Source organism: Cnephaeus nilssonii, assembly GCF_951640355.1.
Source record: "Cnephaeus nilssonii genome assembly, chromosome: 2".
Lineage (NCBI taxonomy): Eukaryota > Metazoa > Chordata > Mammalia > Chiroptera > Vespertilionidae > Cnephaeus > Cnephaeus nilssonii.
This window is the reverse complement of record NC_137073.1, coordinates 23,594,664-23,619,546: the sequence shown is the minus strand read 5'-3', so window position 1 is coordinate 23,619,546 and position 24,883 is coordinate 23,594,664. Positions and strand designations below refer to the sequence as shown.

The window sequence follows — 24,883 nt, the reverse complement described above, 5'->3', positions numbered from 1 at the left end:
CCAGAGGGCTCCCTCCTGCCTCTTCTGCGTCAGTAACCTTCATGCACTGTCTGTTGGGTTTGCCTGCTAGTTAATTTCATAAAAATGAGTCATACAGTAGGTACTCTTCAGTGCATACTTTCCTGTGCATTCTGTCTCACAGTCATCCATGCTATTGCATGCAGCAGCAATAACCTCTACACCCTTTTGGTTTGGGACTAGGAGGCAGGCTGGAACATCTAGAGTCCTGAATTGGAAGTCAGGTCATGTTCCCTAAAGAGTCAATGGTGTGTGTTGACCCTACCCATCACCTAGGTTCCCTCTGGGGCCTCCTTTCTTTGCAGAGAAGGCGACAGGCAGGGCAGGGATGGCAGTGAGGAGTCCCAGACACCTTTTCTGCTCACAGTGGTGACAACTATGTTGGCAGCCGAGATGACAGGCACACTCAATGCCCAGGATGTTCTTCATTATTGTTGCATCCACCTAATGATTATGTCACAACTATCTACTCATTCCATTAGTGATGGATTTCTGGGTCATTTCTATGTTGGGACTATGAATTAAAGCTGCTGTGACATTCCTGTCATGTATTTTAGCTGAGCTGCACACTCATTTCTTTAGTTACGGACCTGGGAGTGGAATTGCTGGGTTTTGGGGAAGATGTAGATTTAACTTTGGGAAATACTTCCAAAGAGTTTTCCAAAGTGGTTCTACCAAGCCAGTCGCTTACTGACTTTCTCACTGCTAGCTGAATACTTAACTTTCTAAGTTGGCTAAGCCCATTCCCACTTGTCCATCTGTTTTCTGGTTTTCATATTTCTGTGGTTTTCTTCTTTCCCGTTATCTTTGTCCTTGAGAGTTCACTATCTTTGCAGTAAGATTTGTGGAAGGAACAGAGCTAAGAGTTTTCAATACACCATTTTTAATTGGAAGCCTCTATTATGATTTTTTTAAAAATATTTTATTGATTTTTTTTTTTATAGAGAGGAAGGGAGAGGGAGAGAGTTAGAAACATCGATGAGAGAGAAACATCAATCAGCTGCCTCCTGCACACCCCCTACTGGGGATGTACCCGCAACCAAGGTACACGCCCTTGACCGGAATCGAACCTGGGACCCTTGAGTCCGCAGGCCAATGCTCTATCCACTGAGCCAAACCGGTTAGGGCTCTATTATGATTTTAAGGTGGCTTTTAGCTGTGTCTCACCAAACATTCTTACCCTATGTTTTGTCTGACTCACTTCTGCTTAATGGTTTTATAAAAACAAGATTTTATTGCTCTCAGCCTTTCACAGCTATCCATTGTTTTCTACGTTCTGTATTGTCAACAAAATGACAAGACAATTCTGATCTAAGTCAGAATTGATACAGAATGCAGACTGAAGGTATAGTTTGTGGAATTCTTTCCCTTAATTCCCCCCTCCTTCCCCCCCCCCCCCGAGTTTGCAAAATCCTCAGTATACTATTGCATTTAGGATTTTCAAGCTGATCAAATAATGTTCAGGTCTAGGTATATGTGAATATCCAACACTTAACCTTGTTATATCCCAAGTGTGTGCTCCTGGTGTTCCCTTCACTCCTGGAACCTCTACGCCCTTTTGGTTTGGGACTAGGAGGCAAGCTGGAACATCTAGAGTCCTGAATTGGAAGTCAGGTCGTGTTCCCCAAAGTCAATGGTGTGTGTGTTGACCCTACCCATCACCTAGGTTCCCTCTGGGCCTCCTTTCTTTGCAGAGAAGGCGACAGGCAGGGCAGGGATGGCAGTGAGGAGTCCCAGACACCTTTTCTGCTCACAGTGGTGACAACTATGCTGGCAGCCGAGATGACAGGCACACTCGGTGCCTGGGATGCTCTGAGGTCCCACACTCTGCAGGACCCATCTGTTTACCATTCGGGCGCTTCCCTAGAGAGCTGACTGTCCTCTATTTAACCCCTCCTTGCCCATCTTGCCTGCATCACAGAACCAGCAAGATCAGTGCATTTCATTCCATGTGGATTTCACTCAATCGAATAATAGTGCCATGAGGAAGGGCCCGAGTCACCTGGGCAGCCAACCAGGTAGCATGTTGTAATACAATAACAGGCTTGTCAGGATGCGGTAGTGCAGGTGCTTAGCACATGGTAAGGATTCCATGAGTGACAGCTGCCAGCATGTTTATTCTTCCTATATGGTGAGCTTCTGAGTAACTCAGAAGGGTTATTTGCTTTATTTGGTCAAACTCCAACGGTGACCTTGGGTCATGTCACTCTCTTTGGGATCTCAAAAATATAATCAGCCTGCAAACCCTTTATTTTTATCTCCCCTACTTCTTCATGTATTAGAGATATATTATCCTAAAGCCACTAATATAGTACATTTTACTTCTATTGATGTAACAAATAATGTTTCTAAGTATGGATAACCACAAAATTATACCTTTACTGACCCTCTAATCAGATGCATTTAATATACATTGCTTTACATTGTATCTCTCTCCAGTATATTAAATTCCCTTGTGATCATTGTTACCTATGGGTATAAATAGTGGTTAGGTTCCTATGCATTTTTGAAAGAATAATAGCTTACAAAATTTGGAAACAGTAATAAATCTCAATTTTTGCTGGGCAAATAAACACTGCAGCTGGGAGAGAGGCTTGATTGTACCTCTTAGGTGGTTGAATCAGGACATTTGTCTGTGTGATGGAGTAACTAGTTGTGAGTTAGCCTGAGATCTAACAACCAGTTAAACTGTTGCTGTGACAAACCCTGGTTGCATTCCTAGCAGCCTACTTATGAATAAACTTTTGCACACAATAATCTGTAAGATAAACACCACTCTAAGAGGTTAAAAAAAATTATAATTGTAGTGTTTTTCCCTTTTCTTTTAATACTTCTAGATGCTCTAAGGGGATAATTTACAAAGCAACAAACCTTTTCAAGTTAATAAATCCATATTATAATGTTCTTAAGTGCAGAATTATAATGAACTTAGAAATTCTAAAGCCTTCTATTTATTTGAGCACTTGACGTTACTCTGTCAGAATGGAATGCTTAAAAAAATGCTATCCAGAATTTGCCCTGCAATTTCAGTGACCCCTGAAACCTTTGGCAGACAATTTGGTCAAATAATATTGCTGCTATGTATTCCCTATTACCACTAGCTAGAATGCCTGTCTGAATAACTAATATGGCTGCATTTCAACAAGTCTAGAACTCCCCTATATTCGACACACAATTGGTTATACTTACTGTACCTTGTAAACCCAGGGTCAGGTTGTTCACTGTTGAAAGCCTGCGAGGGTTACTTGCTCTTTATGGTCTCTTGGGCAATGGCTCACTGACCGGAGCTGTGAGGGCATCTCTGGCATAAGCCTGTGTACACATTCTAAGCTTCATGGGGAAGGACAGTGTCCTTGTTCCTCACACTCTCCTGGGCACCTAGCGCATACACATGACATTGTCACCAGATGCGAACTGAGCCCAGAGCGGGTCTGCCTAGGGCCGGTGGTAGTGTGTGGGTTCTTGACTTCATGCAGGAAAGATTTCACAGTATGATCCAGGTGAATTTGAGAGCACGTTTATTAGAGCGGGGGACCGTGGAACAAAGTAAGGACTTAGGGTGTAAGGAGTAACAGGAGGGAGCCTCCGCAGTGCTCTGCTTTGGCTCCCTAGAAACATTATAGGAAAGAAGTGAGCCAAGGTGGGCTGCTGTCAGCTCACTGGGAAGTCAGAGACCCCACTCAGACCCCACTGACCAGCCAGTTCCAGGCTGTCCTCCTCCATGGCTTTGTGTAGCTCGGCTCTGACGCCTCACTTGCGGGATGCGATGCCACTGCTTGTCACCTGGCTGCATGTCTCATGGGGACCCTTAGAGTTTAGGAGAAAGAAAGTTAAAAAGTGCATGCCCGAGAACAAGCATGAGTATGTTCTAGAGCGAGCCTGTGCCGGCATTCTTTGTCTTGAGGGGGGCAAGAATCTTAGGGGAGGGTGTCAGCAGAATATTCATCAGCTTTCCAGGTGTGTTTTAATATGCTAATGCATCAAAATGAGCATATAGGGGAGTTTTGGATTATTCTCTGGTCTGTTTTACTGTTTTACTTTTATCTTAGGTCTGTCTGGCTCTAATCATGTTTTTTTTTTATTTGTTTCTCTGACTTCATCCATCCTTGGTGTTGGCCGGCACAAATGGCACTAATCGGTCTCTGTTACCTATCTCCCCAACTAGAGTGATTTAAGCTGCTTATTCTCTGGTCAGGAAGGAGAGGTATAAACCTCTCGGTGTCCTTGATTGGGGAAGATAAGGTCTTATGATTCACTAGCTGGCTGTTAGTTGGTTAAGTTGTTTGGCCTTGTTTACTTATCTTGTCCCAGTTAGTTTCCCCTTTCTGCTACCTGAGGAATTTTCCTAGCTTCTTACTATCCTGCCTCAGCATCATTGGTGGTTTTTTTTTTTTTCCTATTAATTGACAATAGATACAGCAAATTCACTATGACTGCTCAATGCCTGGAGAAACTGAGGCAGCACACAGTTAAGAACGAAATGGTGTCATGGTGACAGGACTGCTGACACAATGAAATACTGTGTGAAATGCTAACCTTGGTGCCCTGGCAGAGAGAAACACTAGTGATAGTGAGGAACAACATGCTTATAATTGACTAGAGGCCCAGTGCACAACATTAGTGCACTTGTGGGGGGTGTCTCTCAGCCCAGCCTGCGCCCTCTCGAAGCTGATGATGAGTAATGCACAGCCCTCAATGTGCTCGTGCAAAATGGCAGGGGCACTTCAGCTGGCACACAAGCCACTCTGTTTCAGGAGCAGTCAGGAAACATGCGTGTTTTGAATTGGGTTAGGTTTTCTGACGATGTCCTCTGCATAATATTCCCAACACCCTCTCTTCATTGCACCACCAGAGGGATGATGTGAGGGTAGCTGGGAGCACATATAGGAAGGAGAGATTAAGTGTATGTAACTTTGAATTGTGATTGAGAGAGGTGAGTGGTGTGACAGGCTGGTGTCACTGAAATGGCTCGTGCTGGTGGCTGTGTGGGAACGGGTCGAGGGGCCAATCAGAGGTTAGTGTGGTCCTGCAGGCAGTGAGCTATACCCTGGGCCTGCAGTTCTGCGATGCCATAGAGGTGGGTAAAGGGGAGTTGAAGAGGATCAGCTCTCCTGGGAAAAGGCTCAAATACTGTACAGTTCTGGGGGTTAAGATTTCAACATATGAATTGGGGGTAGGGGGGTTCAGTCCATAACAGGCAGATGCTACTACCCATGTAGTTTGCAATAAGCCGCAAGTTGTACCTTTAATTGCCTGAAGATGGGCCACAGCTAAGTTAGGGAAAGAGACTTTAAAAGACAAGAGGAGTGGTGGCGGTGGTGGTGTGTGCGGAGAAGCTGCTGAACCTTCTGTTTTTGTCAGAAGGTCTGGAGTGAGGAGGAAGGGTCCTGAGGCTGCCCAGCTGATGGCCCACTATGAAACTAGGGAAGGAGGAATAGACATGGGTGTTCTGTGTGTATTCTAATGTCTTCAGGTTGATTTCTGCACTTAGCCGATCCCAAATTAGACCAAATCCACACACACCTACCGAGCATCTTCGTTGCACAAAGAAAATCCTGCTGGAGACTGCTCGTTGCTGCACAGCCTGGTGATGGGTTAGGGGGCGGTGGTGAAGCCAGGTCCCTGTGACATCCCGGCAGAAGGAAGCCCTGCGAGCTGGGGCAGGCCCAGAAGGCTGTGTGATGTGAAAGCATCTGACAAAGTACAGCGGCAATTTTTAGGACAGGCAATTCTAACCCACCTCGGACTGTTATCCACCCCCCCCCCCCTTCACCGCCTCAGCTGGAGAAATCATTGGGTTTGCAAGTAACTGCTCAGAGTGAGCTTACTCGTGGGCCATATTGATTTTGTTGTTCTTTAAGCTGCTAAATGTATTGACCCTGGAAGCCCACTCTCTGTCTCCTGGAATGAGCAGCTCATTACATACCCTGCCTGCGTCTCTCTTACTGAGGCTGGCCCACTATTTATTTAATCTGAATTTTCCTGACAGTGGTTGAATGCATCCGCATCAATTCTCGTTAGAGCTCTTATGCCTACAGGGACTAGGAAACAGAGAACTCTTATTTTCTTTAAGCAGCATTCTTCCTTGTCCAGTTGCTACAGAGAACATTGATCTTGTTTTAAAAAGAAGAAAAAAAACTTCTTACTAAAACAGTAAATAGAGTCACAGTACTTGAAATCTATTCGCGGTATCTGTTGTTTAGACAACCTCCACAGGAAAGAGAAAATCTTTTGAAGGTCGTGCAGGTAGGTGGTTTTTAACAGCAGTTTGCTGGTGGGATTTTGCCCTTGCTGAGTATTGCGGCAGGGTGGGGATGGTGAAGAGGAAAGGAAACCCATGGGTTCGCTGTTCATTTCTTGTTCCATGTTTTCTGTAACCAGGTTACATTCTCCAGTACCCGCAAAGGGGAAGATAAAATGTGTATTATCAGATGTTTTGTGAGTGGCAGGGGAGCGCTACATCTCTGTGGTTTTGCCTGCCTCTCTGGTGGTTGAGATAGGCTTTACATGAGGCAGAGTGGCTATTTTCCCTTCAGAAGATGGAGCCCTAAGCTGGGGGAAATGGTGGTAACCTGGACACCCATGTTCCTGGGAATGAAGTAGCCACCTGGGTTCTCAATAAGCAATAAAATCCTAAGAAAAGCTACATGGCCAAGAGTTCATCTCATCCTCCCAAGGGTTTCACCATTGCTTCTGAGACACGATGGCAATGTTTCATGAAGAGCCATCCCAGGTTCACTCTGGTGTCTTCTTTTAATCTATGCCCCAAAGAATTTAAATGAACTCTATAAATGAACCAGGCAGTGGGATTTTATTCTAGTAACAGCATATAATTTTGTTTAATCGTGTCGAGCTGCAACCTGTATGAAATAAAAAACGCATGTTACTATCAAAGGTATGGAAGAGAAGAGGTTCCTTAGTTGAAACACGAGTCCCTGGGAAAGAGGCTGAGCGCATGGAAGCAACACCTCGTTGAGAAAAGCTTGCTGGCGACTGAGGCCAAGCTACACCCGGGTCTGATTTCAGGTGCAGTTAGAACACTCAGAGACTCTGACCTTCCTGTGTCTAAGGGCAAAGGATTCCTTCTCCAGGGGAACAAAGCCTGGTCCTGCATGGCTCGAGCATTCTCTCTGAGGTGCCATCCCCAGAGGAGGAAAACGATGCCACTTGCCAAACCAAGACCAAATCCCCTGAAGCCGTGGGCCGTGCAAAGACATCCAGGCTGTTGTCTGGGCTTGGCTATGATTATATAAAGTCATCCAGTTTTGTTCAGTTCTAACACTGGTCTGATAACATATGCCTGTGTGTGCATACAGTGTGATATGTGTGTGTGTGTGTGTGTGTGTGATTAACATTCATGTAGTTACTTATATGTCTTTAATTTTTAAGGGAAAATCAAATTCTGTATATGGGTAGGCAGTTGGTAAATCAGTTTGCTCCCTCCGCATCCTCTCCGCCACCCCCCCACCCGCTAGAGGCCAGTTTTCCTCCCAGAGACAACTACCAGGTTCTTGTGTATCTTTCCCAGATACATTTATAAGTATATTTGCATATTTCTTCCTTATATTTTATTTTCATAATGTTGTTTATTTACATTTTTAATAGAGACCAACTTTCAAAAGTTACAAAAGAATATAAAGAATGTAGAAAATGTTTCCTTCTTAACCCAGTGTCTCTCCCTAGAGGCAGCACATAGAACCAGTTTTTTAAGGCATTCTACCAAAGATAGTGTGTGCACATATTATGTGTAGTTTTCCTTTTCACATGAAAGGTGGGTAGTAAACTATGCACAATGTACAGCCAGACTTCGTTTTCATTGTGCTTATAGAAGTTGCTTTTTTTTTTTTTTTTAACAAATTGAAGGGAAGACCCTCCACCAGCAAAAAGATTATCACTCGCTTTATTGCGGTACTAGCTTTATTGCAGTGGTCTGGACCAAACCTTCAGTATCTCTGAGGTATGCCTGTATTGATCTTGCTTTTTTCCCTTAGTAGATAGTCTTCCTCATTCTTTTATGTGGCTACATAGTATTTCACTGATTGGCTAGACCTTACGTGTTCATTTAGGTTATCTATTATGATATGCTGCAGCACTAGGGATGTGTGAAGCAAGTGAGGTGTCCAGGGAACATAATTTAAGGAGGCACTCAACTCTCAGGGTTGTGCAAATGCCGGGCCAGCGCTTGCACAAACCTGAGAGTGAGGTTCTTAAATGTTCCACTTACTCCTCTTATCATACTCCTAGCCCTGCTCTGCTCTTACAAATTGGCTGCAATAAAAATTGTTATTTGTACTTTTTTTCTGCACGTTATTGTTGGGAAAAATTCCAGGTGTTAAAACATGGGGATCGAGGTGTATGTGGGTTTTTAAATTTGAATAAAGAAAACCTTTTACACTCCAGCCAACACTATAAACACTGTCTGTTTCCCCATACCCTGACCAACAAATTGTATTAGCAACACTTTTAGATTGTCGCCAGCAGATGGGTAACACATCAAGAAATACATGGCCAAGCTAACTGTTTAAGTGATTGGACCTGAAATCATAGTCTGGCACCTCAACGTAGAAACTCTTGGAATTGCCTGCAGTGCCCACTCTCTTCCCCATAGTGGTCACTCTGCATCTGCTCTTGGCTCTGACCAGGAGGTGGTGTGTGTATCTGTTTCCCTTCATCGCTGAGGACACCAACTTTGGAGTCAGGCTGAGTTAACCAAGGTGGAACCTGAATCTCGCTAGGGCTGCCAGATTTCGCAAATAAAAATATAGGAAAACAAATACTGCATACTAATATTAAAATATCCTTTTGAAATTCCATATAATTGGACATCTTATATTTTATCTGGCAGCCTACCTGGGTTAAAATCCAGTGAACATCTTACAAACTCTGTAACCTTGAATGAGAGTGTCACCTGTGCCTTAGTTTGCCCATTTGTGTTATTAATTCTGCATCGGTTCTTATAGGAGTGAGACCGTCTGTGTGAAGAGCTTCGCTCAGTGCCGAGAACATAGTCGGCAGTCTACAATGTGCGCTTTTTAGTACTCTGGCTGCAACTCTGCACTGCCCCGCCTCCCGGTGCCAGGTCCTCTTTCTGACCTTGGCTTCACCCTGCTGTTTCTTTGCCTCTGAAGGCTTGCTTCCTTTTCAGCAGGCCCTAAGTACCCCTAAACTTTTTATGTTGGCGGGAGTGTTACTTTCTCTGGGAAGGCTCTCTCGACTGTGTGGGTCACCCCCGCCCTGTGCTTTCACAGGGCCTGATGCTCCTGTCACATAACTTCACATCTTGTGCAATACAACATGGTCATTCCCTTTTCTGTGTTTGCTTCCCCTTCTAGACGTTGAGCTCCATGGGAACAAAGATAACTCCCTTCCTTCTGCTGGTGTGGCCAAGACCTAGCACACAGTAGGACAGCAGGTGTGTTGAATAAATGCCTAGCTGAAGACAAATAATTTCTGTTTCTCTAGCCCTATGATAACTGGGGCGTTGTAGATTTTGCCTCTGGCTTTGAAAGAGCAGTGACTCTCTTTGGAGTTTAACTGTGAAACTTCTATTAATTTTTCATTACGTTTTATATTTAAACTGCCGTAAGAGACCGAAGATTTTGGGAATATAGCCCCAGGTGCCAGAGTTCCGATTATAAAATGGAATCTTAAAGTAAAAAGAGGCAGTCATTCTAACTAAGACCTTTTCACGCACCTGACCCCCAGCAGCTCTGAACAGAAATGAACTGGTCATTCCTTCCCTTGAGGGGACTTGCCAATTCCAAAGGTGAATCTGCTTATAACTGTCCTAGAACTTTGTCCCGGGACATTGCATGTCTCGTCAGCATCAGCCTTGAGCAATGTCTTCCATGTACATGTAGCACTTCCATGTGCCAAGTGCTAGTAGAACTCTGTTAAATTGAGTATCCCATCATCATGCATGTACACATCTTATAATAACACCAAGGTTGGCTTTAAAGAACATAAACACTAGAGGGATGATCACTTTTGGGGGGAAATAATTTATGGACGACCTTGACCCACAGTGACAGGTGCAGACAATGACAGACATTTACATATTTTCTCCTCTATGTTTCCTTACGCCAACAGGACAAGGCTTACACATATTTACATGGTCTTTTTTCTTTCCTTTTCTAGTATCACAACGCTGATCTAGTTTTTATTACCTCCTGCTGAAAACCAGAAAATCGCCTCTCTGCCAGCCCCTCTGCCTTTGGCCAAAGAATCTTTATGAGGACAGAGTCCTTTTAACATGAACCCTTCTCAGAACACATCAAGGCTCCCACACCCCCACTGCCTCCCTCTCCTGTGTCTCCTGTGGGCAGACATTACTCTCAGCAGTACACCTCACCTTTAACCTGGGCAAGGGCCAACCCTGCTGGGCCACGGTCCAGTCCGAGAGCAGCCAGGCGGTGGGTGTGTCTGCAGTGGCAGAAACCCAGACAAGCCTTCCTAAAAAGCTGTAGCTTCTTGTGTGTTGGACCTTGAATTAGCTGATCCAGAACTCCATATGGAAGTTCAGGGGACCCTTGCAAAAAGAAGAACAAAGTTGGAGGACTCACACTTCCTGATTTTAAACTTATTAGAAAGCTACAGTAATCAAAACACTGTAGTACTAGCATAAGGATAGACATATAGATCAATGGAATAGAAATGAGAGCCCACAAATAAACTCCCATATTTAGGGTCAGTTGATTTCTGACCAGGTTGCCAAGACAGTTCAATGGGGAAAGACAGTCTCTGTAACAAATGGTGCTGGACAACTGGATATCCACATGCAAAAGAGTGGCTGTGCGTCTTCCTTTTCTTATTACTAACTTACCTTATTAGGATTAAATATAAAACATTTCAGTGACATATGGAAATTCTCAACTCTTAGGCAAGGTAGCTAAAAGTAGATGAACACAAAAGTTGGCAGAATTTCGAAATTGATCAATCCGATAACGGTGGCAACTTAACCAAACCTTTCAGAAATGGATGCAGATCAACAGGTGAAAACAAAGAATAATGGCAGAGGATATCTGTATCACACCATGAACAAGTGTGACTGCGTGGGAATATGAGGAGCTGCGTATTCAACAATTGTAGCTTCTTCTTCATATACTCACAGGGGACGCTAGGGAAACTGGCGCGTACTTGGCTATAAAGGGAATCTCGCTGCTACTCCCTTTGTAGTCATAACTTCTGAGACGTTCTTGTGTTTCCTTCTATTTCTTTCCCGAGTTATTTCTACCAGTTCCTGCTTCACCTCTGCCTATGTTACGACCATCTAGGATCTAGATGAATTCCTTCATTTCTGCTTTATGGTCTTTCTTAGCTGTAATTGCTTCATAAAGACTTTCTGCTTTCCTTTAAATTCATGATGGAAATGAAATGAGGGATGTAATTTTCATCCGCTCTGGCAGCCTTTTCCAGGTGAGTTTTCATCACCCCCTGGGAAGCTGGGAAGCTCTTTTCATCGTTTTTCTTGTGCTGTCTTTGCACGATACTAAGCATATTCGTCGGGACTAACTTGGCGCGGGAAGCATGGCCTTCCCCCCACTTGGCTTTTCTTAGTAACGCTTCATAACTTTTGAAACAGATGGGTGCATCTGTCATGTACTTGACAAATTACCTGGCTCCCCAGTTTGAAGGGAAGACTTTGTGTATCTTTGGCTCATAGCTCACTCCCGGGAACTAAATCAGAGCCTTGTACGTAGTCTGCACTCAGTACATATTTGTTGAATAAATTAGCTCAAAAAACAGATGTGGATTTGAATTGGTCATTTTAGAACCCATTTATTAAAGTTTTAATGCATTATTATATCAAGTGTGGAAGACAGGAATCTGAGGGAGTCAGGTCCCCACACACTTTCCAATTCTCAAGCTAAATCTGGGGTGGGGAACATCTGGCCCGTGGGCCGTATAAGGCTGAGATATCATTTGGTCTGTTCCTGCCAAGGCATTAGGGGTGAGTTAATTAAATGTTTGACCAAATATAGCAGCCTAATTTTTAAGTTGATAATTTTGTATGGCCCACGAATAAAGTTATAAATATCCAAATGGCCCTCGGCAGAACAAAGCTTCCCCACCCCTGAGTTAAATAATCATCTCCATACTGAATCCTGTGCCAGGGGGGATACACTAAATATTAAGACATTGAGCACTTGAGCTTTTACACACCACTAATGGAATATAAAAAAACCTCTTTCTCTGTGTGGGGGCATTTAGCAAGGCGCATGTGCCATGGATCAAGCCATTCAGGTCCTAAGAATTTTTCCCATAAAGGTGCTCACACAGTCTGCAAGGCTGTGTGTATAGTATGAAACACTTCAGTTTGGGACTACCGTAGGGGTGCTCAGCACGACCCACTGAGATGGGGCAGGACAGTTTCAACTATTTATACTTATTCTTCATCTGAACAAAAGATAGAAACCAAGCTTCACTAACATTTAATACTACGACTCCACCATCCTTCAGTTGGCACGTTGGGTCAGATGCCACTTAGTTATTAAAATCCAAGGCATCCTGAGGGAAGGATAGTTCAACCCAGGGGGCAATGGTTTCCAACTCGCTGATTTGCTTTTAGCATAGGATTGCTTTTGCAGTTTCTCTCTGCCCGGTTGAATGAATTTTTAGATTATTCCCTCTTATTTTATGGGAATAAATGTCAAACAACCTCGGCCATTTCAGAACGTGACCCTCACTCTTGCAGGGATGCCCTGGCGGAAGGAGCAGACGAAGGACCTGCAGCAGGTGCTCAGGAACGTGGACAGCGACATCCCGCTGGTCCTGGTCAGCGGCAACCACGATGTGGGCAACGTCCCCACACCCGAGACCATCGCAGAGTTCCAGGAGATGTGGGGAGACGACTATTTCAGCTTCTGGGTCGGGGGCGTCCTGTTCCTCGTCCTCAACTCCCAGTTTCTGTACGACGCCTCCAGGTGCCCTGCCCTGAAGCAGGCCCAGGACCAGTGGCTGGACCAGCAGCTGAGCGCGGCGGGGCAGCAGAAGTGCCAGCACGCCATCGTCTTCCAGCACATCCCCCTCTTCCTCCAAAGCATCGACGAGGACGATGACTACTTCAACCTCACCAAGACCGTGCGGAAGGAGATGGCAGACAAGTTCGTCAAAGCAGGTAGCAGCGGGTCCCCAGTGTCTGGGTGGAAGGGTGGTCCGAAGGGGAGGTTTCCAGATCCTTCTGCCCCTCCACTGCCTGGCAAAGGGGTTCTGATTCAGCTCTGTCACTCACTGGCCGTAAAGTAGGAACAGCAGGAGTAGCCCTCATAGGCTGGTTATGAGGTTAAATGAGAAGAGGCTGTCAGCATTAGAATAGCCCCTTGCCTATGGGTACTGACGTTGTGGTAGCTGCTCACAGCTGAGGGTGGGGGCCCTGCAGGAAGGGGGCACTGGGGCAGGGTCTGAGTGTGACTACATGTGCCCCTGCAAAGGGAAGATGCCAGGGCACCTTTTCTCCTTTCTCTGAGGAGCAGGAACTTGCCCACAGGCAGATGATCTTTAAGAGCCAAGCTTCCCACTCCCTCAGGTATAACCTGGGAAGTCCTGGGTGGGCTGCAGTGGGCAGGCCCTGGGCCTCATTAGCTCTCCTTTGGAGAGGACCACGTCTCCTCCAGAACCAGGAGAGAGAAACGTACATGGTGTGATCTCAACATTAAACGTAACTGTACGTTTTAAGTGGTCATGCATTTGACACGTGTGTGCACACTCACATAGCATGAAGAGGCTCCCTTTGTGGATCTGGTTTCTGGTGGCACTCTGTGCAGCACTAGCTCACACACCTCTCTTCTGCCCCTGGTAGTACCTGCAGTATTCCTCTCGTGAACAGCGGTGTGATCTGAGCTGCCCCCCGAGGTACCAGAGACCTGGCAGGATTCCAGTTTTGACAATTGTTGTGTCTCTTGTTTTGGTCCTAATGCCTCTGTTTAGATCTTTCCAGAGTGCACTTTATCAGACTTTTCTAAAACGTAAATGTGTCGGTTAGGGGGTAAGGAGAGGGAGGTGGCCTAACCAAGTAGCAATCATTCATTAGAATTAAAAAAAAAATCCTGACACTCTTCTTTTCATCTTTGATCATTAAATGAGTTCGCATTCACTTGTGAAAAGTACAATAGGCCCTTCTGTATTTTTGAGGCATTTTATAAAAAGCTTGCATAATTGGAGACATTTTCCAACTGTTCCATGGAGATGAAGTTAGAAAACTATTAAGGTCTTTGAAATTTTGTGCTGTGCGTGAGTTGGTGTAGAAAACCATTTTGGTGACAAGGAAATAAAGTGTCAAGATGGCATCAGCACCACCATGGAGACTGTTTTTTAACAAAAAATAATGTCAGAGAGAACATTTTATGCCACTCAACTGATTCCTTTCATATCAAATGTTAACTGATGCAAATGCCATCCACGTGGCTGCTCTTTGTTCTCTGCTGTTGTCAACCACAGTCTTGAGTGGCATGTGCTTCGGGGTTTCCCATCGTAGGATGGAGCACATGCGGCCACCAGCACCCCAGATTGTAAGACCTGTGGATTTTATAGAGAGAGAGCCCGCAGCTCTAACAGGGCATCCTCGGGGGAGCCTGCTGCCCACTGCCAGGATGGCATCAGATCTGGGCTGTGCCGGCCACCTCCCTGTCACGCCTGCAGCCCTGCACGCGCAAGGAGGATTCGTTGGCACACCAGGGCTGGCCTGTCGTGGAGGCGGATTCCACTTGCCCCCGCTCCCAGAAACTAACATCTACCACCAGAATGCCAATTAAATGATTCTGTGAGACTGAAACCCTCCCCTCAGCCCTAGCAGCAGTCTCTTCCCGAAGACAGAGCGACATGGGACCCCAAATTATTATCTGGAGGTTGCTTGCTATGCAGGGGACAGAGGAGGGTGCGGGTTTCTTATTCCACTCAGTGCATCCGGCTCCAGAACCTGACGGACTGTCCCCAGCAGGGCCTCCTTGCCCAGGGAGACTCTGATATGTCATGTGCCTTTTGTTCTGCCTCCTGATATCTCCATCCTGTCCACTGCTCTAGGCCACCATGTCTCTCATCCGGGTCATGGCAACAGCTCTGACCTGGTGCCCGGGCCCGTTCTTCCCCATTCCAGTCCATCTCCGCCAGGCGCCAGAGGGCAGGTAGATCCACAGCCTCCTCAGCTCTGCCTCTTCCACTTCACCTGGCCAACACCTGCTTTACTCTGACACCTTCAGGATGAGGTGCCTCCAGCCCATCCCCCTTCTCAGCTTTCCTGGATCCCAGCCGATTTGTATGTCTTGACTTGTCTGAATCCCCCACTGGACTCTCAGCTCTCGAACAGAGTCACCTGCATTCAGGAGGCCTGGCTCAGGGCTCACATAACAAATTCCTCATCAGTATTTGTAGGACCAATGAAGGGCTGAAACTAACACTCCTTCCCTCCCTGACCGACTGGCCACAGCCCATGTCCTTGTTTGGCACCGCTGTATGCCGGGCGCAGAGCAGACCAAGTCCAGGTTTCTCAGAGCTCCCGGCACAGCCTTCCCGTAGGGTGTTCGCATGTCAGTGCCCATCACAGGGCCTCCAAGCCTTTGGTCTTGTGCATCCTTCTGCTGTGATCCACATGCTGGCTCTCCAGGCTCACAAGCAGGCCTTTCTCACTTCACAGCTGGCCCCCCAATATTCCTGCCAGGCACCACCTTCACCTGTGAGAAGGCGTCCTCATGGCTACTGCCTCAGGATCTCCCCTAGACCTGCTTACAGGGAAAACCAGAGAGATGGGTGCTCTAACTGCAGTCCCCGTCAGTTTTAGTGGCTTAACCAAGCCAGGCCCTTTGCTTGAGGGCCTTTCAGACACAGAACAAACCACAGGCAGCATGGAGAAGAGATGGCGTCAGATGTGGACGCAGCTCTCTCAGGTAGGTGGGCTCTCCTGGGCATGTCTGCTCTGCGACTCAGTAACGCAGGGGATGCTCGGTCACAGCAATGTCTTTTGAGCTCATTTTGGGAAGCCAGAAGTTCTAGTGACATTTTATAAAATCAATTAACTTGAAGACCATGATGAAATTGGGGGTGGTGATGGTATTTAATACGGCCTCGGCTTTCCCCCACAGCGGTATTATTCCCCACTCCTGCTGCAGTCTCATTTATCTCCTGCGTTAAAATGCCACTACTCAAAAATTTGTCAGAAGCTCATCAGAATATCCAGGTTAGCTTTTAATTATGATAATTGTGTTGTTATAAAATATCCTTTTAAAGAGCACATCCCTCCTCAAACCACTCTGGAGGTAAAACCCAGCTTCCTCCCAGCAAGCTTAATGAATAATTCTGAATCATTGTGTGGGATGAATAAATGATTTAATAACGAGCATCAACAATCATCTCACATTGTTGCAGTAATCTCTAAATGGATGAGGTAAATGAGGAGGAGGGGTGTTACTATACAATGGGCCACCTTGTGTGGAGGGATGCCGCCTCTGAATCCGAGCCTGCGGGCTTCCCAGCTCAGGTTTCCCTAGAAACAGGATGCATTCAGTTTCTCCTTCTGAAGCTCCATAAAAACCTTTGTATAATAAAAAAACGTTGTCAATAGCCAGTACAAATAAAGAGTTATCAGGGCGGGACAGATGCACAGCTGTGAAGCGGCTCTGTTATTTTCTGTCTTCTTTTTGCTCTGCCTGAGGATAATCAATTTCATCACATCTAGGGGATGTCGAAATTGGCTTTCCCCATAATTCACCTGATACCTGGTTGGAGTTGCAAAGATAGATAATAGATAATGAAATCTTGGTTGAACCTGGCCACTGTCTCTGTCCCTCGTGCCTTTTTTAGCAGAAGGTTAATGTGTGAACCAGCTAATACGGATTCCAATTTAAAAATTCAATCTTAAAAAATAAAAGTCTAACTCTTTAACTGTTTGCCTTAATATCTCGATACCTTTGCTTTTTTCCACTTTCGGCAGAGAGATCAGAACTGTGTAGTAGAGAACCAAAAGTGAATTTGACAATTATGAAAAATCTCAATAAGTTCATCTTTCCTGCAAAATTTGATCAGTAATTTCACATAATCATAGTTTCATCTCTAGTATTTATGCTTAAAACAAATAAACAACAACAACAACAACAAAAATTAGAGAGCTTTTAGCCCAATGTTATCATCTTACAATTCACTTTATGGGAAAAGTAAAACATGAAATCGTACTCTAACATCTTAACTGCATTGATTTGAAATTATTTTAAATCCTGATTTTTTTTTTCCATGAAGTGGAATCCCAGCTTAACTTTGTTCACCTTTGTAAGCCCAGCCCCTAGCTAGCCAAGACTGTCTCATAGTAGCCCCTCAATAAATAAATATTGGTTAATGGAATGGATTTAAACTTGATCAAACCTATTTATTAGCAGAATCATAGGTAATGTCCATGTTGCCTGTGGATTGGTGTTCACCAGCTGACTTTTGGATGGGAAATGCCTTACCTAGAGCAAGGGTTGGCAAACTCTTTCTGCAAAGGGTCAGAAATGTTGGACTAGTCTCTGTAGCTTCTACTCAGCTGTGCCTCGGAGCATGAAAGCAGCTACAGAGGACTCCTAAGCAAATGGCGTGGTGCTGCTCCTCAGGCTGTGTTCCAGTAACACTTAATTTACAAAGCAGGTGGTGGGCCTGGAGGCCATGGTTTTGCCGCCTTGGCTTAGAGAAATGTTCCCATTACAGTGCGTAGCTCTTGCTCTTCCCGGGCCTTGTCTGCACTGTGCACGTGTCTAGTTCCAGGATGTGTCAGGTGACTTCCCTGGGACAGCTGCCTGCCTCACAGCCCTGAACTGGGCTCCGGTTCCTCAGGGGAGGGTGTGAGTGGGTGAGGCACGTCCCATTGGAGGCCCCTGATGTAATTGGAGGTGGGAGGGTACATGGGTGCACTTAAAATCCAACTCTTGAGTGTTTAACATGTGTTAGGAAAAATATAACTAGCTCATCAATTTGAAGAAAAATATTAGGTAAATAATAGCAGGGGTAGTATGCCGGTCAGGCAGAAATTGTGACCTTGGTAGATGGGTGACGCCATACAACACCAGGGGGCGCAGACAGGCTTTGACTTTGGACAGACCTAGCTTCACATCCCTCAGGGCTGCTCCCCAGGTAAGTGGCTGCACGTGAGTTGGCGAACATCTTTCTGCCTTGGCTTCTCACTGGTTAAATGGGGGCGTATCATCCAAACCCGTAGGGTTGGTGTGACAGTCAAATGGAGTGTGGCATGTAAGCTTTGGCACCGTGCCTAGGACATAGTATGTGCTTGATAAAGGGTGGTTTGTTGTTATATGTTGTGAGCCTCTGGCAGGCAAATGTGCTTTGGTGGGGTCTGGCTCTTCCTTTCGTGAGAGTAGGGCTTCTCACCCTGTGGTGCCGGCAGGAGGGCCAGGGTCTTCTTGTGGGGTGCACGTGAGAAACTCCAGGTGAGGACCGGCATGTTTGGGGACATGCCTGCAGTGTACTAGCATAACGTTATAAATCGAAAAAGCAAGGAATTAGCAACTCTTCATAATACAAACTATAGTAAGAGAAGCTGGACAAAAATCTCTTGACTCTTAGGAAGATAGTCACAGGGAATCTGAGGTGGTTCAGGGTGGATGGGAAATGCATGTTATTTTTAGTTTTATCTAAAGGGTGTACTAGTTTAAAAGGTTGGAAATCACTGGACTAAATGGACAATTCCAATGGAATGGAATGATAGAATTTGACTTTATTTTTTTAAAGTACATACCTTGCCAATTAATGTGTTAGTAAACACACCTTTGAATGCATAACTTCAGTCATGTTTTTCTGAATCTAGCAAATATGTTCACAAGGAAATGGTGAGCATCTTAAGTGCCCTCTGTTTAAAATGCATTTTAACCAACTTCTAAGTCAAGCTCACAAACAGTTCTTTTTTAAGCTCATGTAGAATCGGGAGTTTCTTGGGGCATATCAGCTTGAGGAATTTACCCTCTGTAATTTATTTTTTATGATTTGGTTTTGAGTTTATTTTCCCAGTCAATTCACCATAAAACATCCTGCTTTAGTCATTTGAAGTCTGTGTTTCATATAAAACTAGATAAAAGACCAACTGCCGAAGCTACATCTGGTGCGACGTGATGGATTACATTTCTCACTTTGGAGGTACCCTTAACAGTTGGACTAATTAAAGCTAAAATCAAGTCCTGATGGTAAATATTTATAAATTGAGAATCTGGCATGTGTAAGTGTGTGCTGCTGGTTCCCCAAGTTAAGTCAACATTCATTCATTCAACAGATAGCTGGGGCGGGAGGTAGGCTTGAGGACAGGAATGAGCAACACAGACCGGTCCTTCTGTACTATAGATCACTCTTACACTGAAAATTAAAATCTTGTTGAAAAATCCCATTGCAACAATTCCAAAAGGAGCCAAAAGTGCATGGGAAGAGCGGTGTCTAAGTTTATCAAGTCAAAATATTACCTCCTCTCTTTGTAGGTCACGCTTTAAAAACAGCAGTTAGTGTCACTTTCAAATGAGTAGTGGGATTCCTTTGTCAAATTGGAATATCCCTCAGCCAGCTGAACACTCACTTCCTATTTTGTATCTACTAGACTTGCTTTCATGTAAGAGGCATTTGCCCCCATTATGTATAACAGTGTAAATACAAATTGAGGATGTTGCAGTGTAACCTAAGCTAAAAATTGCTTTAATCTCATTTTTCTGTTTTACTTAACAAAAATGTTTGTTGATGATTCATTTGGAAGTGAAGGAATAGCACCCATTGGGGTAAAGCCTCCTAGTGCAGGCATGGCTCTTCATGCCCCTGGTCACAGCCCGGAGGATATTTTGACCGTATCTGCGGGGCAGGTGAGGATGCTGAGCACACAGTAGGAAGGAGCAGAGGCTCTGACTCCTGAGTCCTTCTTCAATTGAAATTATAGACACATAAGAGGAAGGAAAAGAATTTTTCTTAGACGTCTCCTTTACGTAGGCACGGTCCTATACACCGTTGGGCGTCCAGGTGAGGAGTTCCCTGCAGTAACGCCCAGGTGGAAGGGGCCTAGTCTGGAGCCACTGTGGTGCTGCCTTAGCCCTGAGCCTCCGCTGGACCACCGCCTGGGTGGGGTCTGCGCTTCTGTCTGCCTCGGGGCCTGTGACCTCACTTCCTCAGTGTACCGCTGAAGGGAGTTACCTAATAGCGCAGTTTTCCTTCTGAAAAAGGCAACTGGCTAATGTCCAGTCTTATTATTACTCAATTAGTGTCAGTGGCTTCGTCATTGTCACCGCAGCCTGCACAGCAGCCTACGAGATGTTGGCATTCTGCACTTTAAGACCAGCAAACTCGGGTTCTAGAGGCTGTATCACCTGTTCAGGTCGCACAGCTGTGAAGGGTTCCGATGCGATAACCCAGTACCTTGACACAGTGTCGTTAGTGCTGTTCATATTTTCCATCTTACTGTTACCATTATCGATATAAAAATATATAAATGGCAACATTAGATAAATTGATGTGTAAGAAGTATATTTTCTCTTTTTCCATGAGTCCCTGCCTCTGACCCACTGCTGGGTTGCCAGAGTGTTGCCAGAATTGGAATCCAAGTCTTTGTGAACATGTCTTCTGCCACTCCTCTGCCATGTCCCAGAGATAGCCCCATGTTGTGCCACCGGTGGGTGCTAAAAACTAACTGCCATCAGTTTTACTCCAAAAGCCATTTAAAACACAATTAACATACTATTAATATAATAATTACCAACCACTTATTAATAATATGATACTGCAGGTAGTATTGTGAGTTTATAGACAAGGAAACGGAGGCACAGAGAGACCAGTCAGCTTACCTAGATTCACACAGCTGCGCTCACATCGAGGACTCTGACCCTGGGGCCTGGCTCTCATGTTGCTATCAGGGTAATGAGCAGAGTGTGCATTGGGCTTGGGCGTTCGCAGCAAGAAAAGAGGAGCCAGGCCAGCTTGAGTTGGGGCAGGTCCTATCTGCTCACCCACCCTTAAGGGCTGTCTCAGAGAAGGAGCTGGCCCAGCCAGACACCCAGGCTCAGAATGGGAGTGTCTGAGGGTGCTGAGTGAGGGCCCAGGGAGACCTCTGGGCATGGAATTCCCCTCTGGCCTCAGCAAGCAGCAATTTTTCTTTCAGAGTAAGCCTCTGAGTTCATTCCTTCACCTTGAGTGTGTGAATTGTGCCTTCTGCCAGGAAGATGCTGTTTCTGTTGTTTTTCTTGAAACGGAGGGAGCTGTGCCACCCTACAGACTCTGAAGGGCTCCCCAGGGGTACAAGTTCAATTTGGCTCTTATCTGAGGATTATGGGCCCCTGCGAAAGCTCGCTTAAAAAATGGGAACCGTAGCTCATTGAAAATAGTGGTAAAATAAAAATAAAGGTTGATTTGAGACATTATCTTGATAAAAGAGATAAATTATGGCAACCAGTCTGTGTCCACCTGATAAAGTGTTGGTTGTTACTGCAGTTGCAGCAACTCTTAGAATGAACAAAGAGTAAGTCAAATGTTGGCTTGGTTTCCTTAGCCAAAGTTGTCTGAAATAATTGTCTGACAGCATCCTACATTTTACACTTGGTGCTGGCAGCAGCATTGAGGGTCATTTGTGTAAGAGAAAAGATTACGGTTTGTCAGTTTTCCTGAGGGCCTGTTTCTGAATCCGTCAATAATCTGATTATTGCCTCCAGCGTGTGTTTACTCTGCCGGAGCTTTATTTGTCGGTGACTTCCCCGTAATTGCACAGCTCCCTAGTGTCACTTGCTTGGCTTTATGAAATCCTACGTCTCTAGAATGATTTGCCATTTAACACAAAGGTGCCGTCTGCCTGGTTGCATAGGTTGGGATGTTTTGAGTAGGTGGCTTGGTTTATAAGCAATCCATTCAGGAACATTTTCTTATTACTAAGAAGTTCCTTTTTATACAACTGAAATCATATCATGTGAGCATTTTAGAAGCATAAGAGTATATCATACACAGTATTATCTTGTATCATTTTAACCACAAAACACATAGATGTACCACATTCATTGAATGCTTTATATTATTGGACACTTAAGCTGTTTCCAGTTTTTTCTCTGATAAAGATTACTGTCATGAACTTCTTCATGCACAAACAAGCCCAAATCTTAAAATAAAACTGCTTGTACATTTTTAAGTTTATAAAGCAAATGCCTGAAATGGTCTTGGTAAGGCTCAGTGTGATGAGAATCGTGTTTTGTTGAAGAGATTCTGCACTTTCATTGGAGGGGTTATTGGCGCTCTTGCTGCTGGGATGAAGTACTTTGCTTGTTGTCACATTCATCCGTGCACTGGTGAACTCTTACTGCACATGCTCTCTGCATTTGGAAACTGGGAACAAAGGTAAGCAATCATCAGTCCTGTCCTCAAGAAGCTCAGAGTCCGGGAAGGAACCAGCCTTCCTATCAACATAGAAGTCTCAGAGTGGGGACTTCATGACACTTTAGTTATTTACGTATTTAAATTCCTCTCTTTATAAATCATATTTGACAATGTGCAGTTACTTTGCTAGCTACCTGTTGGATAGGGGCGTGGTTTCCCTGACGTGTGTGAATAGTGTCCGACCTGTTGCCACGGATGGCCTCCACATCAAGGACATTTCATCCACCTTCCTTTTCTGTTCCTTTCTTCTTCCTTCATTATTTGTTTTCTTCCTTCCTTTACTTTAATTCGTAATAGTCTTTACTTCATGGTGTGTCTGCATGTAATCTCTCCATCAAATGTGCTTTGGGGGCACCCATTCAGTTAATTCAGTAGATAGGGAGTTGCCTATTCTGTGCCAAGCCCAGGTATCAAGGCAAAGACCACTTTCAGGAAAAAGAAATCTTTTTTGGGAGACTGATTCATCAGTACACAGAGGCATTGTGATTAGTGCCCCGTTTCCTGTGTCCAGATCAGAGTCACAGAATAGCCATCCTAACCTTGTCAAGGTCAGACTCTGGCCAGAGGTGTCCGCTCCTTATCACGGTAAAGCTGACCGCCTCTGGGACAGCCGGAGACAGTCCAAGGGACTTTGTAATTGTATAAAAATCACATAATCATAATTTTTTCTTTCTTAAAAACTGTGAAAGCAGATCTTACTGGTGTTAATATTTGTTATCTGTGGGTGGTGGGAATATAAACGTTATATTACTTTTTGGGCTCATTTTATTCTTCTAAGTTTCTCAAAAAATGAAAAAAGAATAATGAAAAGAATCCCTTTAATGAGGTCTAGGTCAGGGTTGACAGACTGTTTCTGCAAAGGGCCAGATAGTAAATATTTTAGACTTTGTGGGCCAGAGGCAAAATTGAGGATATTACATTGGTTCTTGTATAAACCTAAATTTAGCGATTTAATAATATAAGAAGCATTCTTAGCTCACGTTCCTTATAAGCAAACAGACAATGGGCTGTGCTTTGCTGACCCCTGGTCATTGCTAGCACTCATATTTAAGGAAAACCATTAAAATTTTATTCCATTTAGCACTTCCAAACTTAATCTCATCTAGCCACAAGTGGAAGTCTAAAATTGAAGGGAGGAAAGGATTTTTTTTCTTTTTGGTGACCGTGTTTTAGGTATTTTAATAACTCACACTCTGCCTTAGAGTGTGTTGTTTCTCACTTCCAGTTGCCTCCGAGTTGTCACATAGACGTGGCCTGAGCGGCTGAGCCACCTTCCCGCTCTGTGCCCCAGCACTGCCTTGGACCTGGGCCTTGCCCTGTCGAATGCATGATGTTTCCAAAAGCAGTTTCACAAACAGCAGAAAGGACGTTCAGAAGGCCATTGACCAAACAACACTTTCACGGAGTCCTGCGGAGCCCACTCTGTCAAGGAGAGGGCCTGGGGCCTCATTTGAAAGAGCTTTCAAAGGCCGGCTTGTAGAGTCTTCAAAAACAGATGAGTGGGTCCATCCATGCTGTGGCAAATGGTAGGAGTTCCTTCCTTTTTACAGCGATGTAGTATTCCATTGTGTAGATGTACCACAGTTTTCTAATCCACTCATCTGCTGATGGGCACCTAGGCTGTTTCCAAATCTTAGCTATTGTAAATTGTGCTGCTATGAACATAAGGGTGCATATATCCTTTCTGATTGGTGTTTCTGGTTTCTTGGGATATAGTCCTAGAAGTGGAATCACTGGGTCAAATGGGGGAGAGCATTGTGCTAAGTGAAATATGTCAGAGAAAGATAAATATCACATGATCTCACTCATTTGTGGAATATAATAAAAAACATAAACTGATAAACAAAAACAGAGACAGAGCCGAAACCGGTTTGGCTCAGTGGATAGAGCGTCGGCCTGTGGACTCAAAGGTCCCAGGTTCGATTCCGGTCAAGGGCATGTACCTTGGTTGCGGGCACATCCCCAGCAGGGGGTGTGCAAGAGGCAGCTGATCGATGTTTCTAACTCTCTATCCCTCTCACTTCCTCTCTGTAAAAAATCAATAAAATATATTTAAAAAAAAAAAAAAAAAACAGAGACAGAGAAGCATCGATCACACCGTCAAACCTCAGGGGGAAGGCAGGGGAGAGATCAACCAAAGGACTTGTATGTATGCATATAAGCATAATCAATGGACACAGACACTAGGGTGGTGAGGACGTGAGGGGTTAAGGACACATGTAATACCTTAATCAATAAAGAAAAAAAATATATATATTTTTAAAAAAAACAGATTAGTGGTCACCCATAAAGAGTTACTGTTCTAAAATGTACAGGGCAGTATTCATCCATTTGGCTGTGCTCCAGCTCCCCCAGCTCAGAGAATAAGGAAGTTTATCATCCCATGTAAATAGAAGGCGGTGGTGTGGCTCTCGGTTGGGCAAACTCGGGGACCAGGATCTCGCCCTGATTCTGCCCCCCCCCCCCCCCCCGCCCCTCCCCATGTGGCCCTTCCTTAGGGCAGCTCTTC

The 24,883-nt window shown here is 44.9% G+C and overlaps 1 protein-coding gene across 1 annotated transcript in view; it reads left to right on the top strand.

The window, feature by feature from the left end:
* CPPED1 (calcineurin like phosphoesterase domain containing 1) overlaps positions 1-24,883 on the top strand; it is a 115,967-nt gene that overhangs the window by 66,740 nt on the left and 24,344 nt on the right. The window contains exon 3 of the mRNA XM_079796803.1: positions 12,713-13,135. Coding sequence (XP_079652929.1) covers positions 12,713-13,135 — 423 coding nt within the window. The remainder of the gene's footprint in view (positions 1-12,712; positions 13,136-24,883) is intronic.